General features: G+C 35.2%; 4 protein-coding genes and 1 long non-coding RNA gene across 9 annotated transcripts; 3 read left to right on the top strand and 2 right to left on the bottom strand.

The window, feature by feature from the left end:
* Positions 1–470: 470 nt before the first annotated feature.
* LOC106740800 (protein SCO1 homolog, mitochondrial) lies at positions 471–1,927 on the top strand. Its single transcript, XM_014612186.1, has 4 exons — positions 471–581; positions 741–1,104; positions 1,186–1,391; positions 1,461–1,927. Exons 1-4 carry the CDS (start codon positions 516–518, stop codon positions 1,641–1,643), a joined length of 819 nt encoding a protein of 272 aa, XP_014467672.1. The 5' UTR covers positions 471–515; the 3' UTR covers positions 1,644–1,927.
* Positions 1,928–2,950: 1,023 nt separating this feature from the next.
* On the top strand, positions 2,951–3,672 carry LOC106740795. Its single transcript, XM_014612178.1, has 2 exons — positions 2,951–3,188; positions 3,292–3,672. The coding sequence occupies exons 1-2, from the start codon at positions 3,033–3,035 to the stop codon at positions 3,655–3,657; spliced, it is 522 nt and encodes a 173-aa protein (XP_014467664.1). The 5' UTR covers positions 2,951–3,032; the 3' UTR covers positions 3,658–3,672.
* Positions 3,673–3,761: 89 nt separating this feature from the next.
* Positions 3,762–6,272, bottom strand: LOC106740794 (26S protease regulatory subunit 4). Its single transcript, XM_014612177.1, has 5 exons — positions 6,165–6,272; positions 5,248–5,809; positions 4,523–4,909; positions 4,182–4,417; positions 3,762–3,974 (listed from the first exon to the last, which is right to left on the bottom strand). Exons 1-5 carry the CDS (start codon positions 6,165–6,167, stop codon positions 3,840–3,842), a joined length of 1,323 nt encoding a protein of 440 aa, XP_014467663.1. The 5' UTR covers positions 6,168–6,272; the 3' UTR covers positions 3,762–3,839.
* Positions 6,273–6,789: 517 nt separating this feature from the next.
* On the bottom strand, positions 6,790–12,357 carry LOC106740823 (dihydrolipoyllysine-residue succinyltransferase component of 2-oxoglutarate dehydrogenase complex, mitochondrial-like). Of its 2 annotated transcripts, XM_014612251.1 has the most exons (10): positions 12,186–12,357; positions 11,568–11,592; positions 11,386–11,437; positions 11,031–11,101; positions 10,818–10,945; positions 10,230–10,541; positions 9,734–9,909; positions 8,770–9,220; positions 8,252–8,413; positions 6,790–7,798 (listed from the first exon to the last, which is right to left on the bottom strand). In XM_014612251.1, the coding sequence occupies exons 1-9, from the start codon at positions 12,258–12,260 to the stop codon at positions 8,279–8,281; spliced, it is 1,425 nt and encodes a 474-aa protein (XP_014467737.1). In that variant the 5' UTR covers positions 12,261–12,357; the 3' UTR covers positions 6,790–7,798; positions 8,252–8,278. The 2 variants fall into 2 exon arrangements, with proteins under 2 accessions (XP_014467737.1, XP_014467736.1); XM_014612250.1 differs by having other exon boundaries at positions 6,790–8,413; positions 12,186–12,356.
* A 1,195-nt stretch (positions 12,358–13,552) lies between these two features.
* Positions 13,553–17,340, top strand: LOC106740814. 4 transcript variants are annotated; one of them, XR_001374131.1, is made up of 5 exons: positions 13,553–13,750; positions 14,045–14,195; positions 14,275–14,463; positions 14,543–14,722; positions 14,892–17,340. It is a non-coding gene; the product is annotated as an uncharacterized LOC106740814 (long non-coding RNA). The 4 variants fall into 4 exon arrangements; XR_001374132.1 differs by having other exon boundaries at positions 14,925–17,340; XR_001374129.1 differs by lacking the exon at positions 14,892–17,340 and having other exon boundaries at positions 13,553–13,721.
* The last annotated feature ends 2,296 nt before the right edge of the window (positions 17,341–19,636 follow it).

The raw sequence follows: 19,636 nt of genomic DNA on the forward strand, positions 1-19,636 counted from the left end.
AAATAAAATTTTTAATCAGATGACAGCATTAAATATACAGTCACATTTATATTGATCAAAATAATTAAAAATATAATACTTCTGTAAAAAATAATATTGTAAGTACACAAATAGTAACAATTTTAATTAAACAAATTTTCCTAATTTGAAGATTGCATCTTGGAAATCATTTACTCTATTATTCCAAAGATCAAAAAGAAATATATATAAGATTTATTGTATATATCCAATTATTTCTGAAGTAGATATTAAATATATCCTTTATATCCACTTTTTACCCATCACAAAACAAGTCATCCCAATAGTTTACTAACAAAACATAAAATGAATAAACCTAAAGAATCTTTATAACATGGTCACTCTCAGGTTTATCTATGGTGAAATCAAAACTGAGAGACCTATGACGTGAAACGTATTTCAAATTTTCGCGGCGTATATTCAAGATTAGAATGACAACATAACCTCTTTGTCTTAGCGAAATATTGGATGGTGAAGTGGATTTATATCGAAATATAATGTCGACATTAATATGGAGATCTTTGGTGTCGTTAAGTAGGATTTCTAATAATGCTTTCACGAAGGTATTTCACGAAAAATCTATATATTCTTAGGATTTAAAATTTAATGGCAATATTTTGTACATATTACAAATTAGAATTGTATATCTATTGTTATATGGAACTCTCTCTTGTAATAAGACTTTTTGTATATCTCATTCATAATTTTCCTTTCACTTCTAGTTTAGACATATAAGTACATCAAAAACTTTATACCAACAATCTGTTTTACCAAAGAATCCTAAGAAAATAAAGTCACCGATAACATGGCGAAGCTTGACAATCTCAGGTCTTGTTGGCACCAGCCTTTTGTTATATATGTATTACTTGAGGAAGGAAAAAGATATGGTTCTAGCACGGGAAAGGAAACGACAATTAGGCAAAGCTAAAATTGGTGGTAGTTTTGAACTAATAGATACAAAGGAAAAGACAGTAAAGTCTGATGACTTTTTAGGACAATGGGTATTGATATACTTTGGATTTACTCATTGTCCGGATGTTTGTCCCGATGAAATTGAAAAAATGACAAATGTAGTGGATAAGCTCGGTAAATATATTAAGTTTAGGTAAATTATATCAATCAGAATATACTCATTCCTATGATTGCAATTATCTTTTTTGTTTACAGAAAAAGAACACAACTTTAAGATACAACCAATTTTCATATCGGTAGATCCAGACAGAGATACACCTGTTGTTGTTGAAAAATATCTTAAGGAATTTTCAGAAAAAATCATTGGCCTCACTGGTAACACAGAACAGATTGCACAAGCATGCAGAGCATATCGAGTTTATTTCAGCAGTGGCCCTAAGGATCAAGATGATGACTATATTGTTAGTATTTTCTGAAGCATAAATAATCAATTTGCTTGACTTTGTACTATCACCTTTACCTCTTTTCAGGTGGATCACACAATTATCATATACTTAGTTGATCCAGAGGGTTTATTTGTTGATTATTATGGACAAACACATGATGTTGATAAAATTATAACCAGTATTCTTATGAATAAGTTGAAACATGATCAATTAAGTGGTGACTCTCCTTCCTGGTTGCCAGCATTATCAATTAAAGGAATATTATAAACATAAATCATTCCTACGTACAGTGAATTTTGATGTTAATGTTGTACAGTTAATTTATACGTATTGTACACTAGTGAACGTATGTTTATATGTATATATATATAAAATGTTTATATGTATATATATATAATATATAAATATATAGTACATGTAACCATTTTATCAATATTTTCAAATTGGAATAATTTCCACTGTATTTGTAGAAATGGGGTAGTTTGGTTCTTTCATTCACTCGATCTGTCAATTTTTATACATGATACTTTTTTTTTTTAACACTCGTTTAAATTTGTCATTTTAAGCTATTTTGTTATAAAATGGAATGTATGAAAAGCTTTATTCGATCTCTGTTCTTACCTTTGACACTCACAATTACATAACAATACTATAAAATGTATCTAATATTTTAGATATTTTTTTAATTTCTTCTCTCTATTTTCTTGACCAAATGGAAAACATACATATAAAGGGATTTTTTCATGGTAGCGTCGAGCGTAAGAATATAAGGATGAAACGTAAGCAGTTTATTGATAAGGGGGATAAGCTCATTTGAGGGACGAGGTATCTCCAAAACTGTGCCTGGATTTGATTGGTTGAATTCTGCTCATGCGCAATACCGCCACTTATAAATGGAGTATTAAGAACGTAAACGTATAATTCTGAAAAATATATGAAAAATTAATAAAATAGCGGATAAGAGGCGTTTCTATATGCAAAAATATGTTGAAAGAAATATATTTTTTCGTTTGAGCTTTCGTTTTCGAGAAAATTGAATTTGCAGATTTGCCAAAAAAAAACAAGAATGCGACCAACTTTTGACCGAATATGGACATTCTACATATAAGGAGGTTATTTTATTTTATACGTAAAAATCAATTGAAAATATAAAATAAAATCTACATGCATGAGCTGCAGCTTGTATGTATATATTTAATAATAAAAATTTTTGAAAGCAATTATGGAGAATAAATATTTAGTATAAAGTATTTATGAAACGACTTAAGTAATGGGAAAAATTGATGGATTTTGCTTCTAAATTTATTAAAAATAACACCCTCTATTACGTGCTCGTGTTAGAGGACGTTAACGGACGCAATGGACGTTAACATAAAACTTGTTCGCCTTGTTTACATTTTTTGCACTCAATCTCCTCGCTCTTCTTTTTTCTAGCGTCCGAATATGCATCCATCTCGTTCTACGTGCGAAAAGTGTACGTAAAACGAACAAACCTATAAACGCGAAGAAGTGCGCTTGCGCAAAGTAAAAACCAATCAAAACCAGGCATAGTTTTTACCTCGTCCCCCTCTCACTATAGCTTCATCCCTCAGAATTTACACTCTATCCTTATATTCCTACATCCATGGTCTCCATTTTCTTGTTTATCTCTTATCGATGATATGTTTTGAACATATAACACATTACAACATACTACAGTTAAAAGAGAATTTTACAATTATGATGGAAAATGATTCGTACTCAGCAGAGGATGATGATTCTTTGGATATTGCTTCGAAATGTTGGAAACGTGTCATAGATACTGCTACCAAGGTACTTTGAAATTTTTGATCAACAGTTACTTGTGATATTATCGGCGTGGAATATCATAAAATACAATTCCGTATCTGATGTATATATATCATTACACTTTTAGACTGGATATAGAGAAGGTATACAAGATGGAGCAGACTCTGTACTGCAAAAAGGCTTTGATATAGGATATGAAGATGGTTTTAAGACAGCTTTTATGTTGGGAAAATATAAAAGTCTAAGTCTTGTTTTATTGTCTGGTATAAAACATCCTGTGGATGTGGCTATTACTCTCGATAAAACTAAACAAGGCATATGCTGGATATGCAGCATGGAGTCACAAAATATAACTTGCAACTATGAGAGTATTTCATTTTCTGAAGTGCTAAACAATCAAAGAAAGCATTCTACAGAAATAATAAATAAACTACACGAACACTTTCAATCAGTTTTAAAAGAACCAAATATTAAGATTGGTTTAAACTTCTAACGAAGATAGATATGTTTTACCATTTAGAATAATCTATTTACTAAACAGGATCTTTCTCCTGCTTACAAAATATTTTTATAAATGTATTGCATTAATAACACGGCTTTCCTATAGAAGTTTTTATTCAGAGGCGTAAATAATTCTGGTTTAATCATACAAAGACCAGTAGTAACACAAATGATTTATAAATATAATCCTTCAGGAGAACCTTCCTTCTTTCGATAAAGAACACTTTCCTTAGACTTCTTGAAATCGTCACTGGTAACTTTCATACGTCGTTCACGTAGAGCCATTAAACCAGCTTCAGTACATATCGCCTGAAGAAAAGATTTTTATTTCAGATTCAGATTATTTCTTATAACGACTTATTTTAAATAAGATTCAGATTATTTCTTATAACGACTTATTTTAAATAAGAATATGTATACATGCGGAACATTTTATGTATATAAATGTATGTAGGAAGTACGAAATTTATACGAGACACGGGATATTTATATTTTGAGAAATAAAAGTTCTTATACCTTGATATCTGCACCAGAAAGGTCATCCTTTGCCATGATCAATTCTGCAAGATTCACATCAGGTGCCAAAGTCATTCGACTCGTATGAATATTGAAGATTCTTCTTTTAGTTTTCTCATCTGGTAATGGGAATTCTATTTTTCTATCGATACGACCAGGTCTGATTAAAGCAGGATCCAAAGTTTCTATTCTGTTAGTAGCCATAACTACTTTCACATCGCCTCTGCTATCAAAACCTGGCGATAATTTCTCAAAATTAATCAATGTTGTTTAAAAAAATATCGTAAGAATGTTTGTGCTATATATAAATATTTAGAGACTAAGTGTATGTATGTATGTACCATCAAGCTGATTAAGCAATTCCAGCATAGTTCTTTGAATTTCTCTCTCTCCACCACTGTTACTGTCATATCTTTTTGTTCCTACAGCATCTATTTCATCTATAAATACAATGGAAGGGGCATGTTCTTCTGCAACTCTAAAGAGTTCTCTTACAAGTTTTGGACCATCACCTAAATATTTCTGTATGAGTTCAGAACCAACAACTCTCAAGAATGTAGCAGAGGTCTGATTGGCAACAGCCTTGGCCAACAGTGTTTTTCCTGTTCCAGGTGGACCATAAAGTATTACACCTTTTGGAGGCTTGATACCCATTTCTTCGTAATATTCTGGATGAGTTAATGGTAATTCTACAGATTCTTTAATCTCCTGAATTTGAGTATCAAGACCTGGAAATATTTAATATATAATATTTATTATACAATATTACTATACAATATTTCTAAATTATTAATTTATATATAACTTGTTTTAAAAATAGATTTCTCTTAAATGAAAATTCGACAAGCATTATATCTTAATCACATTACATTTTTTTCTAAACTAAGTCTTAAATTCTGCTCTTGAATTACATTTTTTTCTTAAGTTATTACAAACTTTTATTTTAAAAATTCTTAGTTAAAAATTATAAATATTGAAATATTTCCGGATAAAAAGGGACACAATGAGTTGCACACACACACACACACATACATGTAATATATATATATAAATTTATTCAATATACCTCCAATATCAGTGTAGGTTTCTTGAGGAGCCTTTTCAAGTTTCATCACTGTAACCATGGGATCTGTATCATCCCCTAAAACTCCAACAACAGCATGTACTTTATGATTTAATAGCACAGAACATCCAGGTTCCAATTGATCTTTATCCACAAATGACAAGATGGACACATAATGTTCAGATCCAACTGAGGTGGACACTATTGCATGATTATCATCAATTATTTCTTCCAATGTTCCAACTGACATTGGCGTTCCACGAAGATCATCCACTTTCGATCTCTCTTCCTCATTCTTTTCTTCTTGTGGTTTTAAACGTTCCTGATTTCTGATAAATTCTTCCTCCATCAACAAATAATCTTTTATGCGCTCTAACTTCAAAAGCTTCAACCTACATCGTGTATGAGGTGTTACTTGAGGCAACTTTAAGGCTGCATCAGGTCCTTTGGTACGTCTTTTCTTCTTGCCCACTCTGGTAGGAATTGGTGGTTCATATTTCTTCTTCTTGTCTTTGTCATCTTTCTTGTCTCCTCCAGTACCTCCAGTACCGGACTGATTCTGACCCTATTATAATTTTATAACATTCAGCAGTGAAATATATAATAAAAGAATCTTATTATAGATTTTTCATAAAATTAAACAGTAAATAACCATTCAATAAATAAATTCAACTAACTTATGCAATTTTACTTCCGATAAAAGTTTATGGTTACATTTTTTATCTATTTGATATTATTACACAAAGTTAACATTTAAGAGATAAGTTAACCTAAAAAAACTGAGTAGTGTAAATGTCAGAAATTTAATAACCATACGAAATTGCTTTCTATTAAATAATAACAACTATTTCATGTTTTTAAAAATTAAAATTATCCCTAATAGGTAGAAATAGTCACTCCAAATTTTTTGACAGCCTTACCATTTTCCTTTCAACGCTTCACTATTGCTCGAAACGGCGAAGTCATTCGCTAGGACACGATTGTGCACTGTCGACGGGAAAACGTCAACTACCGCCATCTCGTCGCGATCGAGTAATTCGATTGGTTGAACTAATATTATCGACTTGATCAAATAATAATTGTAATATAAATAGTATATATAATATATAATTATAAGTACATAATAATTTTCAGTGTAATATGTATCTCGTTAAACATTTATCTGTAAATTTGAACTTGTTAGATAAACATAGCTACAGTGAAGTTCTGAAGTGTAATAGTGCTAAAAATGTCCCAATATTGTTAATCTTTTTCTTGAAATGTTATTATTAAAAAATGAAAAAATAGAAGAGTAAAATAAATTTATATTTAATTAATTACAAGTAAGCAAAAGACTATACTATTATTTTTAAAAATGTAAAAAATACTCCTTATTTTATACTCCTTATTTTCCTATTTTTAAGATCATAATTCTCTCTGAAGATAACTAACGTGTAAGTATGAAAAAATATTTTTCAAGAAAAACTGTTTTAATTACTTATGACTTTGTAGCAATTATTGATTTTATTGCTGTCACAATATTATTAAAATAATACAAAGAGTCCATTATTTAATTCATATGCTTTATGTGTTTCGTCATTGATAAATAATGATGTACAATGTATTTTACAACAGGACTAAAAGAGCACTTACATAATACTCTCATAACGCACAAAGCGCACATTCACTAGATGACAATGTAAACATATAGAGTGATAACAGCAGTGCACGATAACGTATGCTGCTATCAATACAACATGTTAATTCGCGCGCGATTCAAGTATCAAATGCTCGACTTGGCGATTCAAAATACTCGTCCGCACTCTGGCAGTGTACTTCGTTTATATGTACGCTAACGCAACGTTAAATATCTTCTACGCCACGTTGCATTATTTTTTTTTATTTAAAAACGATTTTGATTTACAAGATCGTAATGCGGTAAGAATATTTTGTTTTCCTATAAGTGCAAAGTTTCTGTCGAGGAACACGCAGCATATTTTTTACCAAGCTGACTTCATTCTGCTAATGGTTGGAGCTAATTTTGAGTAGATTCTTCTTTTAAAATTTTGTTTGTAATATCGAGGCATCAATAGCTTTTGTACTATAAATAATTAAGTAAGAAACGGAAATCAATTTTCAGAATAACAAATAGATGAAAAATTTATTCGTTGCTTAATCCCTAAAATCAAGCGATAAGATATCAATAGATTTTATTTCGACAAAATCTTATTTTCAGATCTGGTTAAAAAAGTACAATACTAAAAATTGAAAATTCCATAAAATAAGACATAAAAGAATGATAAAGAAATTTTTTCAACATTTTCTCTTGTCAAAAGATAATCGACTCAAAATTAAAATATATTAAGCGAGTATTTAAAATACTCGGCATAACATGTAACATGCTTGGAGGATATATTCTCCTCTTATTATCGATACGACTGCAATTCAACAATGCTAAATACGTAGATTGGTGAGATTTTATTTTTAGCTTGTGAAGATCTACATCTAATCAAATAGTTCCAAATTTTCTTGGCTTTCGATCCGCCGTCAAGTTCATTTCTTCATCACCAGGCTTCTACAAATTAACGAGATAAAAACGGAGAAAATAAGAGTACGAATTTGTGACGTCTCTTAGAATAACGTGTAATTATGCGCATATAGCGCAGTTATACAATTCTTACGCGCGCTGCTGTACTCATCAAAAAATCGATGATAAAAATCGTATCTAACAACAGATTAATATACCGAGTAAAAATGACTAACAATATTTTCAGAATAATAATTCAGAAAATGACAAAACAAATAGAACTAGCTCGCATGTTTATCCGTCGCTTGCGTGACACGCGGCGATTTTTCCGACGAGTACACTCGGGAAATAAAGAGAATTGAGATAAGGTAGTAAGACCTTAGTAGTTCCAATGATAAGTACTTTTCGGAGCGGGAAAACCCCCTGTCGGTTTCCAGATTTTCGTGTCGCGCTCTTGTTTATTCACAATAGTCGTAAAAGTTATTAAATAACGCATATTACACGTAGCAAACGTTGTTTGTCCAGTTATTAAAGACCAGCTAACATAATCCTAGGATCTTCTACGGCGGCTTTGATCTTTCTCAGGAACATCACAGCTTCACGCCCGTCGACCAGCCGGTGATCATACGTTAAAGCTACGTACATCATTGGTCGAATGACAACCTGGTAGAAAAGATAATTATCAATTTCAAATAGAGAGAGAAATTATGGACATAAAAGCTGGATAATAAATCTTCGTGACCCTTCGTTATGCATTTCTGCACTTGCATGATAGGAAATCATGATATCTGTTACTGATAACTGTGTTATCTCTTTTTCTCTTTAAAACACTTAATATTAAACCCTTAAGATATAAAGATTTAGATTGTGTGTGTGTGTGTGTGTGTGTGTGTGTGTGTGTGTGTGTGTGTGTGTGTGTGAGCGCGTGCGTGCGTGCGTGCGTGCGTCGAACTTTTTGTTCTATAATATTGAATCAAAGCAAAATTTTTTTAAGAATTATGAATATTTTTTTAAATTACCTGTCCTTTAACGGCGATCGGTCTATCGAAAACACCATGCATCCCGAGAATTGCGCTTTGTGGCGGATTAATGATAGGAGTACCCATCATCGAGCCGAAAACGCCGCCATTGCTTATCGTGAAGGTGCCACCATCCATGTCCTCAACAGTGATTTTCCCTTTCCTAGCTTTATCACCAAGAGCGGCCAGAGCAATCTCGATGTCGGCAAAGTTCTTATTCTCTATACTGCGAAGTACCGGCACGACGAGACCTTTCGGTGTTGCGACCGCTACGCTAATATCCACGTAATCTCTGTATACGACGTCGGTCCCATCTATGACAGCATTTACTACAGGTTGGTCTTTTAAAGCGTAAGCACTGGCCATGATGAACGGACTCATGAATCCAAGCTTGATACCGTACTTCTTCGTGAATGTGTCTTGATGCGTTTTTCGGAACTCCATAATAGCACTGCAAATCGATGGAGACATATGTTAAGTAAAACGAAACGTAAAAATGAACATAGTTTATGCGTATATTATACAGAGTTGGGCAAAGAAACTGGTGATTTAAAAAATCTATTTATTCTACCATTATTAGGGCAGTATTAGAGCTGCATTCAGAAACACTACACTGAAGGTAGTGAAGTAGTAGAGTTTAATTGATCAATTAATTCCAAAAGACTTAAGATTTCTTTATCATGATTAGTTAATTGAATGCGACTGTCCTCAGTATTTCCGAGCGCAATCTAGATTAGGTTAATGAATAAGTACGCGCTAATTTTTGCCGCCATTACTATTCTATCTAGTCCATTATGGGGAACAGTGGAGCGATAGACAACATGCTTTGAAAATATAACTTCTCAAGTCCATAAATGGCTTTCTAAAATGAATCGTTTCTTTGCCTCATTCTGTATAATACATACATATTTCTTGCTTATGATATGTTTTAAGTTAATGCTGTTGTAATCTTACATAACATTACCTCATATCAATCTCATTAAACGTGGTTAACATAGCGTTCGTGTTCTGTGCATCCTTGAGACGTTCCGCGATACGCAGACGCATTCTGTTCATCTTAACTCTTTGTTCTGTTCTGGTGCCAATAATCTCACGCGTATAATCGGCGGGAGGTAGTTGAACTTTCGCTCCTTCCAGCGACTGAAAATGTTATTATTGACTGCGACAGCGACTGAACATATGATTATCGTGGATACCATGATATACTGCTTGAAACAATTAGAAGGTCGAGTATCTTGAAAAATGTCTCAGCAAATAACCGAAGTTTCAGATATTTCTCTTGGTTGTATTCCGAACTTGTTGGTCGATAAATTTATCTATGTAAATGTTGTTATCTGTATAGTTCAGCATCATGCGATCCTCGCATTCAATACAGATAGCAGAAAGCGTCCAACGATGCGCCTCCCAATTATTCTGAGCGATGTATATTTTCCGGAAAATTCGTCTCACACAATTTTTACCTGCGCGTGTTTGATGGCTGCAACCGGCATCGAAGCTGAGGGCGCTTGTGGAGGTGGTGGTTGAGCGGCGGGAGGTGGTACAGGTGGTTGCGCCGCAGGTGCCGGAGGAGCTGCCGCACTAGGAGCTGCTTTCGGTGAAGGTGGAGGCGGGGGTGGAGCGGCTGGTTTCGGCTTCTCTTTCGCTGGTGCGGCTCCGCCAGTCGCTCCTATGTCGATAGTACATAACTTCTGTCCTGGCTTCACAGTATCGCCATCTTGAACGAACAATTCTTTTATGACGCCAGGACCAGGCGATGGAACAGGGACTGAAGTCTGCGGACAACAGGCAATTGTCAATAAGATGAATTTGCGTTACTTTCATGCTATAATTAAGCTTGCAGATATGCATGCACTATACACTGTATGTGCGTGCATAGATTCTCTTTCAAAGTTACTATCCAATGTTCTCTGATGTTCAACGTTTTCAGCATTTGCAAAAACTTGAGATTGTCTGTTCAATTAATAACTACATTACCAGAAAATAGCAAACGTTCTCCTTAATACTGCGAATATATTTAATTCTACGGAATTAAAGATGTATGAATATACCTTATCTGTTTCAATTTCGCAAAGAACATCATCTTCCTTGACCTGGTCACCAACCTTCTTCTCCCATCTCACGTCGCCTTCGCTTACACTTTCGGCGAATGGAGGAACTACAACTTCCTTGATTTCCCCTACTCGGATGTAACATAAAAATACTGATTATATGTATTCTTTGGAACATTTGATAAACACAAATATTAAGTTAATTATACTTACATAATGTTGAAGTTGAATGTATGTATTTTGCCTGGTTTATCCAATATTGGTTTCCTTTATATTTTCTACATCTATAGCAAAAAAACCATTTTAATATTTTTCATCTTATTATTTAATAAAAATTAAAAGTATTAATGGAGCATAAAAAGACCAAGATTTTCAATGAAGGGAATATTGGATATTATTAAATTATTAAATTAATCTTTATTATACTAAATAGACTAAATAAATGTTATTAAACTAATTATTAAATTAATGATTGCATTAATAAATGTTATTAAATTAAATTACTATAATATATTTAGCAGTATTTTTTTAAATTTATAGATATACATCTGAGTAAAGCAATACTTACAATACGGTTTTAGTATTAAATACATGTTTGGTTTGGATAAGTACAGGGCCTCCTACAAAAATAATTTGTACGGTTAATATTTCCTTATACTGACAAAAGTTTCCCAGTTGTTATGTTACTTCCTATAGTTGTTTCGCATTCCTTGCTCTATCTCATGTCTTAACACCTCTGTATAACCTTACCTTGACTATACAACGATCTCGTGATCTGAAAAAAAGAGCAGACCCAAGGATGTATTAGATTTATTCTGAAGATACGGATGGGATGCAAAGAAAATAGTGGCTAGATAAAAAACAAAAGATCCACAGTCAGGAAAACGGACGATTGATCTTATGAAACGCGCGCGCGATGTAACGGCATGGTCCGGTTAAAAATAAGTTTCGTTACCACCACGGAAGAGAGAAAGAGAGAGAGAGAGAGAGAGAGGACGGTTCGCCGCCGTCGATCACGCGGCGCCGTGATTAATCTGATCTCACTCGTGATGCTCCGGTGCTCAGCACTTGCCGAGGAGCAGCAATCTCAGCGATTTAAGGAGGTTCCTCGCGATGTCGGAGTGACAGATCACTGTGTCACGCGAGCCACGAATATGCCACAGTCAGGGAAGACTATTATGTAATCGTCTTCGCAATGGAAACGGGCGGATATTCTCCGATTGAGAAAATATATTTCTCTCATCGAACGTAACCATGATTCGGTAGCAAGAATTTACGATATCTCTCGTATTTTGAAAGTAAATGTCACAACTGCTCGTGCCGACAGCACGAAGAAATGTACGAAGCGAGCAAAAAATACGCACATACCTTGGCTCGCAACACGCTACCCCGCGTGATCATATGAGAAGCAAACCGCGAACAGTTGGACAGCATCGCGGCCATCCTCGACCAGGTGAAGCGTGCTCTACAACCAGATATTTCTTCGCGCGACGACGGAATAACGGCAGCACGGTTTCTCGCTTCTGAAAGTGGCGGAACAGCAGAGGGACGAGAGGAACGGGCGAGAAGAGGATGAGAGGCGGCACCTGTTAAGGTTGGCTGACACTACCGATGAGATAATATAACCTGTGGCTCCTGGCTACAGAATTATATAATTTATTTCTAGCAGAGACTCTTGAAGATAATCAGAGAACTCTAATATTACCGATTGTTTACGATATAGATATTCAACCATCGACGAGCATTTTTAGACAAAAGACGTAAGGTATGTTCCAAAATATATTGTCGGTACTGAAAATATTTTTTTTCTTCTGTACTACACTTTTTTCTATAAAATTCATTCTGAATGCATTCTGCGTCCGGTAAGGGAGAATCATGGATGTAGAAATATATGGATGGAACGTAAACAGAGTTTATCGATAAGGGGGGTGAAGCCCATTTGAGGGACGAGGAATTTCCAAAACTGTGCCTGGATTTGATTGGTTAAATTCTATTAATGCGCAGTACCGCCAATTATAAACAAATTACTAAGAACGTGAACGTATAATTTTGAAAAATATATGAAAAATGAATAAAATAAAATAGCGGATAAAAAGCGATTTTATATGTAAAAATATGTCAAAAGAAATACATTTTTTCGTTTGAGTCTTCGTTTTCGAGAAAATCAAATTTGAAGATTTGTCAAGTAAACAAGAATGTGACTAACTTTCGACTGAATACGGACATTCTATATATAAGGAGGTTATTCTATATGTAAAAATCAATCGGAAATGTGAAATAAAATTTATATTTATGGCCACAATCAGCACCACTTACCGTCGCTATGGCGAACGGTCGTTCCCCGACGTCTCCTGGACCTTGATTTGGGGTCGCACACCAGGTCGTCCTTCTCGGTGATGGTCCAAGACTACCCCGTCGGCAGGAACTCACTCCTCGCGTATAAAAAATCTTGATCCGGACTTCGTAGACAACGTGTCTTTTCACCTCGACAGTCCGGGAGAAAAAGGCGGTTCCTACTTTCCTGTGATTTCGAACTTGGTCTCGTTTCTACGAGGCCTCCGGGTTGGTCCTTCGCCTCGGCCAATCGCTATCTCCCTTTGGGAGCCTGCGCAGGCGCACGCCCCGTCGTCGCCGGCCTCTGCCAATAATTCTTCCTCGCGGCTGGCTTTATCCAATAACCACGAACGTGGGTCCCGCGCATGCGCATCTCTCTCTCGCGGTTCGACTGGCGCCTATCGCTCTCTTGCTTCGCTTACTTTCCTACCCACTAGGGCCAGCCGCCTAGATGTCCTAACCTTACTTTTGGCTGACTGGAGCCAGTGGCCGCGGTGTTCTAATCTTACTTTTGGCAAACTAGAGCCAGTGGCTGAGGTGTCCTACTTTTAGGTCGACTGGAGCCAGTGGGTATGCTGACCTGTGATTTCTTCAATTTGGTATTATGAAATCTTCCTCATCTTCATGGCCTTGTGCCGTCTTCCTCTGTGCGGGCTCACAGGCGCTAAACTTAATCTACTATAATGTTGCACTTAGTTTAATATATAGTCTAACATAATATCTCATATGGTTCTTTAATATGTTAATTTAATATAATGTTTAATATAATATCTCATAATCCTTTATTGTCTTAATCTAATATAATATTTAATATAATATCATAAAAAAATGGCGTCTCACGCTCTGCATTAAAAATTGTAAATCTAAAGCTTAAAAAAAATCTCTCATTTGAGTTTTTGGTACCGGTCCTGGTTCCTCTACTCGTTCTGGTCGGCTGTGCTTGCAAAGATGTTTCTGGTTACAGTAGAAACAAAAGCTGATGTTACTTGCGTTGTACAACGAATTTATCGGATGTGCTGATGGCTGTCGGAAAAAGAATTTCTGGTATGTCTTAAGAAAAGTTTAGGAACTCTTGAAATTCTATATCTGTTTCAAATTCTAAAATTCTGTTTTATTCCAACAGCCAATTGACATATCCGACAAACTCGTCGTATGATGCATGTGGGAGGACTTCGATAGACCACATAGATGATTAGTTAATTTAATATAAAATTTTCTAATTGATGGTCCAGCGAGAAGACTCCAGGCACTGATCGATGTGAGTGGACGTGTACTATCGCATTGTGCGCTAACAGGATCTTTCCCGACAAATGTAATACCAACTAAACCAACCTAAGTAGTATCTCGCTTCTTGTCTTACTAACATGCTATATAATCTTTGATAATTTCAGATAAGTCGAAGACGGACATAAATAGACAAGGATACCACTGTCTCTCTCTCAGCACGAGGTCATCTGCCAAAAACAAAGACAGAACTCTTTCCAGTTTATTACGTAGTTCAATGCCTTATATAGGATCAAAAAGAAACTTAAGAGCAGCCAAAACGACGTTTTCAGAAGACACATTTTTCGGTAAGTCCTCTGCGTCTGATCACGATAAATTGGACAAAAAGCGATGATTAAATTGATTGATTGAAAATTGACTAATCAGAGCAAAGTTCAATAACTTCAGTTTAGTAAATTTTGCTTTGACTGATCAAATTTCAATCCAATCTCAATCCTAATCCGTAGTCTGATACAGGCTCTCGAAATATTTAAAATCCACCCCAAACAGCACAAATCGTCTCCCAACGTTGAAATATTGGCCGCAGACCTGATCTAACTGAAGAGTAGGTAATCCTGTATATGCACATACACTATACATATGTACTTAATTGAAAACTGAGGCTGCGTACCGTAATTCACTGCTAGTGCTGAAAATCTGTAGTTTATGTTACGTATATTATAGATTTTCAGTACTGGCAACAAATTAACGCAACTTGAGGTTTTTTAGTCCCAGAAGAACATCATCTGCTATCTGTAATATTCGATGAAAAATTTTATATACATTCATAAAATATTTATAATAGTGTCATTCGAATATATTAAAAATATATTATATTATATATAAGCTACATTCCAATATTCACTGCCACTGTGCTGAAAATCTATAGTATACGTAACATGAACTATAGATTTTCAGCGGTAGCAGTGAATTTTGGAATACAGCTGCAATATATTAAGAATATACCAATGATATAACAGTGTTTAATACATTCTATGAATATATAGATATTCGTAATGAACAATTCATAGAATATTCCTGGGAGCTACATTCCGTACGATTAGTTGTAGAAAGGTTGCGCCATTTTTTTCAATGAATTTCGCAATATATCTAATGTTTAATAGGAAAACGTATCTCCTGAGAATTACTGAAGAACAAATTCTCTTATTGAACGCGGGATCCGTTCCGAAGCTTATAGAAAAAAAAATATTGTAACCGTTTTGTGACTGACTGTACACGTTTACGACAACTGTCGGTTCGTGTCGTTGCGCAGCTATTTTATATGATTAATGGTCCGTTCTTTTTAGTTGTACTGCTGAACTAGTTTAATAAATTAAAGCGAAACAAAATATACTTGATCTCGCTCTAACACACCAGTTCAGCAAAACAGCTAAAAAGAACAGATCATATATCTGCGCAACGACATATAACTAATCGACAGTAGTCGATAAGCACGTACAGAATATAGCCCCTGTGCTATCTGTTTTTATCTTCTTCGTATCATTAGTCGCAAAAATTTGTGTTGCTTTCGCATGTGCTACCTCGACACCATGGGATCTCACACACGCAGTACAAAAAAATAAACTTATTTATAGCGGCAACACATGTCATTCTTGTTATTTTCTCGCTGGATATTTCCTCGTCCGCTTCGAGGTTGATCGAAAAGATCAACGACGGATAAAGGCTTCGAGGACTGAGTGATTTATCAACAAGAACGTCGAGATATTTATTAACTTTCTCTGTGTGAGAAGAGCAAATAAAAAAAACAATATTGTTGTTCTTATTTTACTTGTCGCTCGCTTCTTTCATATCGCGTACTCTTGTATGTGCGGAAAGAAAGAAACGCGCATGAGGAGTTTACATTCGTATTGTTCGAGACATCGTCGTGGATGATTCACCTCGGCGTTGGCCGATTTGTCGTTTATCGCCAATATGTCATTCGCTTGTGGATAAAACGCGGATGTTATTTTAACTCGCGCGCTTGGGAAAAGAGAAAGAGAAGGAGAGAGGTAAGGAGAGAACGATCGTTTCATTTCTCGCCGTTATCGACGATTAAACATCACCGATTTGAAAATGGTATTTTTTAGAACTCAACGTCCGCGCGGCCGGAATGCGCGCGGTTGCATAATGCACACGGTAACCTTCGAACTCGGACGGGGTAAGCAGCGTTATGCTCAATAAAATTTTATTGCTGTCGTGGCAAGATAACCCCGCGACGACGCTAGATTGGAGACCCCTTCTTATTCATAAAATCGTAACGCTCGACTCGACTCGTTAAATAGTGACAATATATTTTACGGCCGTGCAATTTTAATTTTAAAGCGCCGTTTGTACATAGAATACTACAATTGTATATATATCGCGAGTACCGTAAGTATAAGAGAGATAGTCACGGTGTGAAATTTTTTGTTATTGAATTGTACGTAGTCAGTGACTACGTACACGGAAACGTTAATCCGGTTATAAGTAACAACCGTGGTTAGCAAACTCTTACATTCGATTGGTATATTCTTTTAGATCTAATAATATATTCCAGTTAAATGCAAGAACTGACTAACTACTGCTAGTCTTGCTATTAAATCGGATTAACGTCCCGCAAAAAAGTGGTTATATATGATTATATATAATTATATAAAATCATATATGAATTTTGCCCATATATGCGGTCACATATATGATCATACATGACCATACGAAAAAAATGATGTTACGTCATTCAATTAAATATCGATTTCACCTCAGCGTTGGCCGATTTGTCGTTTATCGCCAATATGTCATTCGCTTGTGGATGAAATACGGATGTTATTTTAACTCGCGCGCTTGGGAAAAGAGAGGGAGAGAGGCGAGAACGATCGTTTCGTTTCTCACCGTTATCAACGATTAAACACCACCGATTTGAAAATGTATTTTTTAGAACTCAACGTCCGCGCGGTTGCATAAATACTTCTGGTTACTTGTGCTTCTGACGGCATATCCCAGACAGCACAATGTCCAAAATCGGGATATAAGGCGTCTTAAAAACATCTTAAAGACGTCTTATATCACAACATCTTAAACACGACTTCAAGACGTGTAAAAGATGTCTCATGTCCCGATTTTAGACATTTGTGCTGTCTGGGATATGCTGTCAGAAGCACAAGTAACCAAAAGTATTTACTTCGATTGTATTTGCACATAATTTGTAAACAACAGTATTTTTTCGTTGTAGACATATATGATCTTATATAGTCCATTCACTGTTAATGTATATAGACAAATTTCATATATGATCTTTTTTCCCGGCGTTACCGTACAAACAAAGTCACCGATTATTAAAAGCTATTAAGAAATTCTTCCCACGAATTAAGCTTCAGCGACGAAAATGTATTATTTGTTTTTTTAATTAAAACATATGGACATTGTAATTCAATTCTTGTGATGCATAATTACTGAAAGATATAGATCTGAAATTAGAAAGATTGTAGGATCAATTTTTTTTCTTTTTATATTTCTGCTGAGAAAAGTTCTTGGTACATGGAGTACTAAAAAATATATCAGAATATCAAATTCAACTTTCTTGTATGACATTGTCTTAAAATTGTAATTTAATTGAATAACAGTGTAAAGTGGGGGGTGAGGGAATATAAACATACCTTTTCTATTGGAAACTGATAGATCATATATTTAAGACTTCGCTATAAATCGTGAATAGATCCTCACCATCGAATAATTTTTTGACAATCGATTAAGAGACAGGAATAACGTTGATGAAACAGCGCCGCCCGTGATTAATTATCGTAAAAACGCAACAGTGCGCGCAAGAGACGGTCGTAAATTTTACACAATTTCACATCACAGAGCATACATAGCGATGTTCCTTACTCGATTCTATTACTCTGCACTCGATATAAATACGATATGTTATACTCCACAGTTAAGATATGTGAATACCACTATTTCACAGACAGTTAGAGCACGAAATTCTCGCGAAACATGCATAAGAGTTACGCGCAACGGCCACCGATTAGCGCAGACCTTGTCGTTACGAAACATTGGAATTTCATAAAAACGTAACGTAACGTACGCACGCGCGCGCGTGTACGTCCGCAAGCGTTCGTATTTCGATAGATTTAAAGGATACTCGAGAGATTCTATATTCATAATACTCTATAGGAACTAATAAAACCTTGATATACAAAACAGGTTCGTTAGAGCGAAGACTTCAGTTACGTCACGTTATGTTAATAAAACATCGACTTACGGCCCGCTTGTTTCGTAGGAGCCAACGTAGCCTATGTGATTGTAATAAATTAACAGATAGTAGGGGGTGTGCGCTATAGTTACACAATGATTATGGCGTTTCGTTTACGGGGAGACGCTCACCTGGTTAAAATAAATGGCGGTCGTAGTTCGTCGACGACGACGACGACTAAACGATGACGAACGCAACGCGAGAGTTCGCCGCAGCGATGGTTTTTCGCTTTCCGTTCTCACCATCTCAATCAGGTTCGAATATAGCAAAAATGTCCTACCGATATAAAATACGATCGTTACGTAATAAGGAATATAATGACAAGTAAATATCGTTAGTATCACAGTCAATGCGAGACCCGCGCGAGTCACGGGGTCTGAGTTCGGTGATGCCCTCGCATCGTCCGGGTCGTACGAGCCTGAGAAAGAGAGAGAGAGAGAGAGAAAGAGAGAGAGAGAGAGAGAGAGAGAGAGAGAGAGAGAGAGAGAGAGGGAGGGAGGGAGGTCGACGATTTCTGGTCTCCTCGCACCGACTTCGAGAATCGTCTGAGAAGAGAATTTAAAATCCGAAACGATCGTACGAAGGTGCGCGGAGATCTTAAAGACGCTCGTCGGACGATTATTCTCTCTAATATATTTTTTATTTGCCTACACATACTTGGATAATATGTAATAATATATATTAATATATATTAGATTTTTCATATAATCATATATATATATATATATATATATATATATATATATATATCTCTCCGGTAGAAATATATACAGTTTTTCTAAACATCCATCCAGTTACTGCCTAATATTAATATATACTCATTAGTTGTAACAATACTGCAAAGGAAATGGATAAGAACTTGATTGTTATTCAGGGATGTTATTTTTAGAGCAAAACTGCCCATTTTGTTCTGTTTTCGTTCAATAATTAGATTCGGAATTTGTGTTCTTTTGTGTGCAGTAACTGCAGCGTTACATCTTGATTGGTGTTC

This window comes from Dinoponera quadriceps, unplaced genomic scaffold, assembly GCF_001313825.1.
Source record: "Dinoponera quadriceps isolate SergipeBrazil2010 unplaced genomic scaffold, ASM131382v1 scaffold591, whole genome shotgun sequence".
NCBI classification, from domain to species: domain Eukaryota; kingdom Metazoa; phylum Arthropoda; class Insecta; order Hymenoptera; family Formicidae; genus Dinoponera; species Dinoponera quadriceps.